This window comes from Hevea brasiliensis, chromosome 5 (genome assembly GCF_030052815.1).
Source record: "Hevea brasiliensis isolate MT/VB/25A 57/8 chromosome 5, ASM3005281v1, whole genome shotgun sequence".
Classification (NCBI taxonomy): Eukaryota; Viridiplantae; Streptophyta; class Magnoliopsida; order Malpighiales; family Euphorbiaceae; genus Hevea; species Hevea brasiliensis.
The window spans coordinates 115,441,999-115,452,712 of NC_079497.1; the positions used below are offsets into that span (position 1 = coordinate 115,441,999).

The following is a 10,714-nucleotide window of genomic DNA, read 5'->3' on the forward strand; positions in this document are numbered from 1 at the left end:
AGGTAGCATTGCCGAGCGGGCGATCCCTGTCTTGTTTATCCAGCTAGCTTTTCTCCGTGGTACTCAAATTCTATTTGTGAGAGCTCCTTCGGCTCGGCTACTTTTTTTTTTTTAAAGGTAAGGTGGGTGGGACCTTAAAGCATTCTCAATAAAAATGCCTATCTATAAATATAAAGCGCTGAGTTGAAGAGGGAACAAGTCCCGCAGAGAGATGATAAGTGGGAGAAAGAGTCAAATTCAAATCTCTTCTGGAATGGAAGACCTCCCATCCACTGACTACAAGACTGCAGCCTAACACCCAAGTTAGCCTGACGGTCAGCTAAATGAGTCGCTTCCCTCTTCATATGATGAAATTTAACTCAACATATATTGACAAATTTTTTCTCAGGATAAAGCATAGGCGCCAAGGTTCTTGATTATTACCATTCGCCCATCTAATCATGTTAAGAGAACCCCTTTTTGTTTGATATGATGACTTGAAAAAAAAATCAATAGTTTGGACAAAACTATGGCCATGCAGGAGAGTTTCTTCTATTGAAAAGGTTGCATTTTTGATTCCTAGAGGAGACCTGTTCAATTCCACATGACAGCACCATTGCCATCTTTTATGACTCCACCATAATCCGAATTCCTAGAGTAGCCTTCCCTATTCCTTCAAAGTTCATCTTGATGTGATTTGAAGAGGAAATTGCCACAAGATTGAGATAGATATGTTTGAATTTAAAAAAAAAGTAATGCAATAAGACCTCGTCATGTTCATCCTTACTAACATCCCATACAAAAAATGAAATCTTTTTTATGGTCTGGATTTTTTCAATCACCTTAACGAAGGAGGTGGACTTCAACCAAGCCAGCCCTTCTTATGAAGTGGCTATGGAGATTTCCAAAGGAAAAAAAAAGAAAAAAAGCCATGGTGCTCATATTTGGCTGCTAAGTACCTCTCCAATGGAAAAAATGGATTGACCAACCCACCTCTTAAATATCCTGCATCTAGAAAGGTATTATTTGGTACAGAGAGACTTTCAGGCAGAACTTGGGCTAGACTTTGGTTGGGCAATGGTAAGCTGATTCGCTTCTGGGATGATGTTTGGCCGTGCCACTCTCCTCAGGGATGCATGCCATAATTTATATCAATTCACAAGGTTCTCATGACCTCAAAGTGATAGACTACATTCAATATGAAGGAGAAAAAAGGATTTATCTCCCTATTCAACTGCCCGTCCAAGAGCATTTGGCTTCAGAATACTTGTTTTTCTTTTTTTTTTTTTTTCTATGGACTGCATAAATCTTATCTTCCAGCCCGGGGGATAATCTCTTTTGGCAGCTCAATCCTCACGGTAATAATTTTGCCAATTCTGCCTAAAAATCTCTTCAGGTGATCAAGAGGGCCCCCTTTTTCAGTAGATGAGATTAGGATGAAAGGTATATTATCTCAACGCTTCTTTTCTCTGGCTTGCTCTTCCAAATTCAATTTTGGCCTGCGGTAATGTTGTAATCAGGATTTCATCTCCTAAATTCTTTTTTTCTATGAAAGCAAGAGATGGAAAGTGTTGTTTTAAATTCTGCCTTATTCCATGAGATCTAGAAGAACTTGTTCAACCTTCTCTCTCTCCATTGGTGTTTCCTTAGCGCTCTTTTTTTTTACTTCTTTCAAAGGGGAATGAAAGCCTTCCTTAGAAGTTGTCGCTCGATCGAAAGGATATAACACATATGAAACCGCTCCGTGGGCTTCTTCGCTGACTTTCTGAGGTATAACCTTCGCCACGACATTAGTGGCTTAGCTCTTCGCGCTTCCCGCAAGCTTTTTTTATAGAGAGAGAGTAAAGGGGTCGGTACGGAAGATTGGTTCGCTCCGAAAAGCTCAGCTTTGCTTGCGTTCTTCACCGGCGCTCACCGGATGTATCACTCATCCCGCTCCTAAGGTAAGGAGTCTTCTGTGTGTTATAATCTTTACGGGGATGAATCGCATATGTTGGTTGAGAATTGCTCGGGAATTCATTGATAGTTACTTTGCCAGGTTCTAGGGGGGCTACTCTTCTTTTTTGTCGATCGAGCCGCTCTCCCTCATTCCACTCGTCCAGCCCTCTTCACGAACTTGTACAATCGATGCCACAAAGATAGCCAACTCTATTATCAAAGAAATAAGGAAACGGGCGACGATTTGGCACCAGATATCCGGAGGTGTGAAAAGAGCAGCTGTGAGAAGCGGAAAAACCATCAAAAAACGACGATTGTTCGTGAAGGTTTCCACAGAAAGACCCTCGGTTCTGGCAAACGGATCACAATTACAGGTACCTGGGAGCATACCGATGGAATGAACGAAATACGAACAGTTAACATAATATAGTCATAGATCTTAGGTTGTAACTTGATCATGAGCGAATTTGTTGATGTTGCACCCACGAAGTATGGAAAGTGCCAAACATTGGGAACTACCCGGGGAGGAGTTAGGAACAGGAACAAGGAGAAGCGAGAACCACTTAAATGGAGGAATCGATTGTATTTCGTCCTTTGTTCCCCATAGCAACTGGGGATCAAAAAGCACCAAATTTGATGACTTATTAAAGGAAAGACGAAGTAAGAGCATGCTATTGAAGACGTTGCAACATATGTCGAGGAGGCCTCCGTTGATTGTGTACAAACAAAATACGAGTCCAAAGGCAGGGTAAGAAAGGGTTTAGCTAATGGAGATATTAACTCTTCCGGAAACCAGTAACGCGTAAACCATGTCAAACCAAGACCGATCAATATCCGAACGGAACGGATTCGAACTTCTCCTAGAATAGTTTCCGGTGCGAAATGAAATTCATAGGATATATATATGAGTAATTCAAAGGAAAAATAGAAAGATTTGATAGGATTCGATAAAGAGAATGCCTTCTAGGCAGATAGGACTACTCTTGCTTGCTCTTGGCCTTGGCTGCTTAGAGACATCCCTTTAATTCGTCTTAGAGAATGGAATTAGGAATTATATTTTCGTCTTATTGTAGGTCGGTCATCTGTTCAATCTGGAATTCCATCTCTTGTTTGGTTTCTGGTACCGGTTTCAGTTCCTTTGTTCAAATCAATATCTATGTCAGGCTTCCCTTCCCGGTTGTCCTGTCCTGTTCAATCCGTTTTTATTTTGTCTGAGGCAAAGGCGAATCCCTTATACTGTATACGGTCGAGCTGGCTTGGCTGGTACATCAAGCATATCGGCATATTGCTTGTTCGGTGTGGTACACATATCTGTCAATGTCAATCAAGTAATAGAATTCATTCCCACTCTCTGAGGAAAACGTGAAGAATTGCCATTTTTTTTATGAGCTTGTAAGACCCGTTGAAGTCCCCGGGGAGGGCTATAAGTAGGCCGTTTGATATTGCTATAAGGGCTGCTCGCCTTTATACGGCTTGGCTTCGCTATCGCTCCTATGTAGTAGTCGGCCTAAAAAGTCGTTTTCCTACCATAAAAAAAATGCCTATTATCTAGTTCTAGAAGCTTCGCCAGAAGCAAGCAAGACGAGGTCGCTCTGCTTCGTAGACAAGGCTCGTTCCGTACTTGACTTACGAGCTCGTGTAGTACTCCCCCCTATCTCTAAAGGGGCTTATGCACTCCACTCGCTGTCTACTAAACGAGCGTTAGAGCGAGCGAGTGAAGCCTTCAATTTAGTGGCTTCCCCCCTTTTCCCTCACCCTATTCTTTCATTTCCACTTAAGCTTCCCCGGTTTGGGGAATTAATTGATTGGATACCCGAGAACCATAATCTTTCCTAGGAACAGCTTCTACGACGATAGATATGGGTCAGGTTTGTTTGGCATCTATGCCCCCTGCCCTCCAAACAGTATGGGAGCCTTTCAGCTCGTACTGCTCACACTCCTAGATTTTCACGGCACCTCCTCCACCATAGTGTGAGCTGGGAGCAGCTCCGAAAAGCGAGGCCTACAACAAAATTCGCTTTCAACAACGTCAACAACACCACAAAAAAAGGAAACTATGGTTGCCCACTGATCTGATCATAGGTGAAATCCAATCCCTTCGCTTTGCGCCAGGCTTGGAAACCGTAAGTCAGGCTCCCTTCGCCTCTCGGAAGCGAGAAAGTGAGCAGCAAGCTGAAAAAGCCCTTTCTCCTTTTCATAATAATAAGGTAAGCTTCATAGCTCCAACCGGGGCAAGCCAAAACCAGTTGAAGGAAGGGCTTCATAGCCTTACCTTATTATTAAATTAAGTTGATCTTATTCTTATTATATTAAAAAGAAAAAAACAAGGTTTGGAATCCTACTCCCAACAACTACAAGGATGCTTGTGCTTGCTGGCATCAAAGCTCTTCATTCTTTTTAGTAGGATGGGGCGGAGGGCGCACAACCCATTCTCTGCTCTTTTCCTGAGCGTTTCACACTAAGCTCTTCGATCCTGCCCTGCGCCTCTCTAGGCATGAGCGATAGCTCATGACTGGTATATGGATCTCTCTATGTAGTGGTCGGCCTTCTAGAAGCTTCGCCAGCTTCTACTAGTCGCTTCCTGAATGCCTCTTTACTTTAGTATGGTCTGTCTAGTCTTTCCTCCCGCTGGTCGCCTTGTCGAAAACGAAGGCTACTAGGCAAGCTAGAGAGTCAGCTTGCTTGCATTCTATTCTATAAGCGGAGCGATTTGTCGAGTCTACGAAGCTTCGTAGTTGCCCCCCCTTTGCCTCGCCATGCCACTAGATCCATAATGACCGGCGAGTCGGAACATGTACGAATATAACCACGCGGAGCGCCGGACCGGTCTATCGAAGAAAGAGATCATTGAGCCTATTTTGCCGTTTGGAACCCTATAATTATTTTTATTTTTATAATATAATAAAAATAAGCTAAGGGAGCTGGGAATCGCAAGAATTGAGAAGTCCTCCATTGAATTGCATGGGATGGGAAAGACAGGTTCGGAAATGGCCGGATTAGCAGGAGGAAGGGCGGCCCCGCCCTGAAACAAAGGTGTACGTACATAAATAAAGAGGTTGGTTATGGCCTTTACTTGATAGGGCTCCTTCCCATCTATCTTGACCGGGAAAAGGGGGGAGGCCCTTGCGGAAGCCCTGCCCGCCCTTCTCTATTTTGAGGGATCCCTCCTATTTAGGATTCCAGGCTTCCCAGACTCGTAACAGACGGCTAGGAACAAGAAGAGGGTCAGTAGTCTCTGCCGTTGCAGGTCCTTCTCCTTCCGTTGAGACGGTCCTCTTTTTTTTTTGTTTTGTTTGTTCACCGCGGCACGAAATCATGAAGAAGCTGGAATAACTCAGAAAGATAGTGGCGCCTAGCCGTTGAGAGCGTCTGTTGTCTTTGTAGAGGAACAGTACGATCTTGGACTGGCCCCCTTCGCATGACCTAGAAAGAAAAAAAAGTCCGTGCTACTATAAGGCCTCTAAACTCCTCCCTCAGGACACTGTTGCGTTGCCCATGGGGACGGGGTAGCCCCGACTTCCATAGGTCCTTGGTTCGACCTCCTAATGAGAATTGAGGTCCTTGCGCGGGCGTCTCATCCCTAAGACTTGCTTGCTCTGTATGGAGTGCCCCGTGGTTCCTCGAGTGCCAGCCGCAGAGAGGAATGCCATCAACTAGGGCGCTATTGGCCACTAACCACTCGCTCGCCGGCCGCTTGGGCTCCGCGTTTCAAGTTCGTTATCCTAACCGTCTCCTCTGCTCTACCGGGAGCCTGGCCCCTTCTTCTATCTTATCTACTGCCTTGCTCCTTGGCTCCCTACAGCTCCAGCCGCTCGCTGTAATAGCTTGCTTCTCGGGTGGCTCGCACCCGGTGGTGCGGCTGAGCCAGAGTGGGCTCAGCAGTCGGCCTATGTTTCCGGGCGCACGCGTAAAGGCATGATTAGTTCCACAAATCTCACTGCACTGACCATAGTAAACTCCTTCTCGTTGTACCGAAATAGAGATCTGATTTAAACGACCAGGTACAGCATCACATTTGACACCTGAGGAAGGTACAGCCCAACTATGAGGTACATCAGCAGATGTTACAATAATACGTAGATGAGTTTTGGCTGGTACAACCACTCTATTGTCCACTTCTAATAAACGTGATTGACCCAATTCTAGATCATCTTCTGGAATCGTATAACTGTCAAAAGTGAGTGACTCTTCATCGGAACTGTTATAGTCTGAATACTCATAAGTCCGATACCATTGATGTCCAATAGCTTTGATAGTAATGGCTGGATCTACTACTACCTCGTCCATTGAGTATAACAGAGCAAATGATGGTATAGCAATGAACATAGGGATGATACTAGGAAATATGGTCCGAAGAATCTCGATAGTAGTTCCATGAACAATCCTTTGCGGGATTGGATTTTTTTGATAGTGGAAATGCCATAAAGCGCGAACCAAGATCCGTAATACGAAAACCAAAATCAGAATGAGGAAGAAAAAGATATCGTGATGTAAGTCCATTATTCCTTGCATCATAGGGCTTGCTGCGTCTTGAGATCCTAATTGCCATGGTTCCGCTGCATCACAAGGAGCAATTGTGAGGAATAACCATTCTAGAACAATCATTTGCTTTGCTTCATTCTTTGACTGCTCTGCTCCCCCCCCAAAAAAAGAGAGACTAATTCTTGCTCTCCCAATTCAGGAAGACGGAAATCACCGGTTGGCTTGGTCCAACCAAGAAAGACATGGGATTGTTTGGGCATTGCTTGGGCCGAGTTAAGTAAAGACTGGCTACCTAGAAAGATCCCTCACTGCACACTTTCTATATATCTGTCTTCATTATCGGCTGCATGCTATCGGAGATAGAGCAATGGGAGGTTCAGTCAAAAGCATTTACCACGCACTCAATTCAATGATCAAGCAAATAAGCAAGACGAATCTCTTTCTCTTTCTATACTACTTAATTACGAAATCAGGACTCAAGTACATAGAAGCAGGCGATGACCTTTAGTAATTAAAAAAAAAAAGAAAGGTTGGAAAAGACATCTTCTCTTTCCTGAGAACAAAAGGCAGAGAAAAAAGGCTTACAGAGGCGCTCCGAAGGAGCGGTATTGCTATAGCATTTGGTTCGTGCTATTACCTATTTCTCCTAGCTGAAAGCTGACGGGCTTGTTTCACACAGACTCAATTGGAAACTGAATTCGAAACACTTGACTCGGAAAAGGTGGGCTATAGCCTCTATCTATATCGAGGGAATTGAAAATTTTCGAGGGAGAATGAAGCAGGGGTCTGGTCTTTAGGATCGCCTCGATATAGAGGCGTCCTTTCCCGAGTCAAGAACGATCCCACTGATAAAACAAATAAGGGAGGGGCTTTCTTTATGTGGTGGACCAAACACATAAAGCGGCTTCCACCCGCCGGCAAAGAGATCTCGATCCCTGGAGTACTCCTATCTTTCCGCTGATGGAAAGATGCTTGGTTCAGTCGTTTCTATGCCCCTTTGTCCAGAGGGAGGGATCTATTCCCGAATGGCTGACTCACCGATATAGCTGGCAGGGGAGCGAAGAAACAAACATAAATGAATATTAAAGCATATTTTTTTTGCGATCCCCTCACCTATAAAGCACGAGTCAATCCCCTTGCCGGGTAAGAAGGATTTGGAGATGTCGACCGATACTATTTAGTGGGTCGTTGGCCCCCTTCCACAACCCCTTCTGTTGGTGAAGGCAGTGCATATAGTCGTAAAGGAACTCTCTGCATTCAATGATCGAACCCGCAACCAAGGGAAGGTGCCCCCAGGATCGGAAACTGATGTGCTATCCTTCGAAACCCGAACTTATCCTTCGCCTGGACCAAGATACTAAATGCCTAGACCACGCCCATCGAGAAGAGAATGTGGAGAAAGAGATCTCGGATCTATTAGTGATTGGGCCACCTCTCCTGGCAAAGAAAGAAAGGCGCTCGTAAGATGCCCTTAACTGCTATCACCGCTTCTGCTTTCCACTAAATAAAAGGCAGCAGGAAAGCCTTTCACATGAACTTGCCTGTGAATTCCTCCTCAGATCCATTGTGGAACCCCTTGCCGTTACTTCCAATCATGTCACAGACAAGCCTGAAAACCAGCTAGGTATGATTCCGTACAGAGGTAACTGCATGGTATACACAGGCGCTCGTATAGAGCCCTCTCCCAATCTCCCATATAGGAACTGCATCAATTTCTACCACGCTTGGAAAACTTTCAGTTCCCGGTTGCAAAAGTAAAGAACTTCTGCCTTACGTAAAGTTACCAAGGATTTCAAATGCAAGAATTTAACCGGGACCTAAAGACGGGCAGAATGATAGCTAGAGGGAAGAAGCATGGGGAGCGATTACAACCAGGAGGTGGGCTTGGAGGATGAAAAAGTTTTTGCATTAGTAGCAGCTGCTAAAGCCAGAATCTAAGGAAAGTTTGTGTCGGCATTCTTCTGGCACCACAGATTTTGACATGCAAATTGATCTACGGGTGCTGATCAACTCTTGCCTTTTTTTTTAGATGAAAAATAGAATTTTTTTTTTTTGCTGGAGCTAGCTGCCAACAAGGCAAAGATGTTGAATTCATGGAACATAATAATAAAGAAAGAATATTTCCTCTGGATTTGATCCATTCCGATGGAAGGGGGCCAGCCCCTGTCAAGTCTCTCTCTGGGTACAGCTATTATGTCACCTTCATAGATGATTATTCTCGGTGTACCAGGTATGCTACGGCACAAATCTAAAGCTTTTAATCGGTTTAAGGAATTTAAAGTGGCAAGTGGAAAAGAAGTTTGAATGTAAGATCAAGGTCTTCAGATCTGATTCAGGAGGTGAATATGTCTCTACTGAGTTTAAGAGGTTTATCTCGTCTAATGAGATTATACATTTACGATACTGTGCTTACACACCGAAACAAAATGGAGTAGCAGAAAGGAAAAGAAAAACAGGCACCTATTGCTGCTCTAGCCAAATGCTTCAAATGCATGTACCTAAGTACTTATGGGCTGAAGCCAGCAGCAGCATATGTCATCAACAGAACTCCATCTGATGCTATCATAAAGGCAAGATTCCATGGGAGATTTTTCATGAGGGTGCAAGTGCTTTGTGTCCAGACTCACTCCGAGATCAATTATCTCCCAAGGCGCATTGTTCTGTTCATATAGCATTTTGCATCTTACTCGGGTATTCCCCGGCGATGCTTTGATCCTCGTACGACTTCATATCTTTCGGCATGTTACATTCGTGGAGGATGAGTCTCTGTATTCTGCATGATCCTCCTCATGCACTGCCTAATCTCAGTACAGATGTGAGACTCTCTTCTTCCCTCGGTAGTGCCCCTGGGAAGACCTGTTCTTCGTCAGTGGCACCACAGAGTGGTGATGATAGTGATGACTTGGGCCACTCTGACCATTTGTTTGGGAAGTGATACACTCAGAAAAGTGAGTTGGTTCGTGCAGCACCAGATGAACTTGACCAACCATCACCAGCTGCCAGCCTTCCTTCTCCGTCAGCGAGTTCTGGTAAGACCATCGAGGTATCTTCTTCTCCATCTATTTCTTTTCCATCAACAATTATTGTTCGTAGGTCAGCTCTGATCTATGGAAATTCGCCCTTCGGGTCATGCAGGAAAGAAAGCATTCTGAATCTAGGCAACCTCTTCCAGAGCCTTTTTATCTCCACTAATTGGTAGGTATGGAACCAGAAATCACAATCGGATCCTCAACCTCAACTGAAACCGAAACTGATCTAACATTGAAATAGCACCTGAAGCCGAAAGCAAGAAATCGACATCTAAATAGACATCTATGGAATCTGACCCGACAACCAGCGAGCGGCCAAAGCCAATAAGTCGAGCCAACTGTTGAAAAAAGAAAGTTTTTCAAGTCTGCTTCAAAGCCCGATTTTCAATCTTCAAAGTCTGAAAAAAAAAGTCCGATTTTATGTTAAAAAAAAATATTCAAATTATGTTTTTAAATCCGCTTCAAAGTAAGCAGCTTCTAAGTCATCTAAGTCTATAACGCTAGCCCTTCTCTTGGTCTATAATTAATCTCCTAATCTCGTCTTTTCGGGTAAATCAGTTGTAAATAGGATCTCCTATTTCATAACCTTCGCAACCAAAGAATCGAACCAGAAACGAAGGCTGTAAAGGGAAAAAACGAGTCTTTCCCGGCTTTGGAATTAGAGTAACCTTGTTTTACGAGCTTATCGACGAAAAAAATGAGCTCTCAGCGCTCTTTAACACCATGGAATAGGATTTAGGTACCTTTTTTCGAGTGGATTAGAAGAAGTTTTTTCACGTTTTAACGAGCTTCTAGCGGGTTTAGTCATCATTCTCATAGGAGTGGGAAGTTTCGGGTGTTGTGAGGCTTTCTGTGGTGGTTCCCAATACGAACGAGTAGCTTCTAGCCCTCTCCTGTTCCTTCCTAATATGCCTATTTTTATTATGCCGATTGAAGTGACTATTGACTTTGCTTCTTATTCATACTATGAGACGAGACGAGCTACTCCATTGGCTTATCTAAAGTCTTAACTAAACCATTCTGTTAACTAAAAAACAACTGTACCGGAAAGGATGTTGGTCCTAACAATCCAAACCAGTACTTACAACAATTAACAATCGATCGTCCGCGCGGGAAGAAAAACTACATGGAGGCTTTGAAAAAGGGTGGTAAACCACCTTTCTTTTTTGAATAGTTTATTGTACTCCGTTGCAGCGCCAGTTAAGGTGAAGGTTGTGCCTATCATGACGATTCCAATGAATTTCCTGGGGACGACGGGTAGGCCTACTTCCTTGCTTCCCGTTGAG

At 44.0% G+C, this 10,714-nt stretch overlaps 1 protein-coding gene and 1 pseudogene across 1 annotated transcript; both read right to left on the minus strand.

Moving 5' to 3' along the window:
- Window positions 1-984: 984 nt before the first annotated feature.
- Window positions 985-3,226, minus strand: LOC131180180 (uncharacterized tatC-like protein ymf16; annotated as a pseudogene).
- A 1,130-nt stretch (window positions 3,227-4,356) lies between these two features.
- On the minus strand, window positions 4,357-8,154 carry LOC110639978 (cytochrome c oxidase subunit 2). Its single transcript, XM_058147583.1, has one exon. The coding sequence runs from the start codon at window positions 6,520-6,522 to the stop codon at window positions 5,635-5,637; it is 888 nt and encodes a 295-aa protein (XP_058003566.1). The 5' UTR covers window positions 6,523-8,154; the 3' UTR covers window positions 4,357-5,634.
- Between the last annotated feature and the right edge of the window lie 2,560 nt (window positions 8,155-10,714).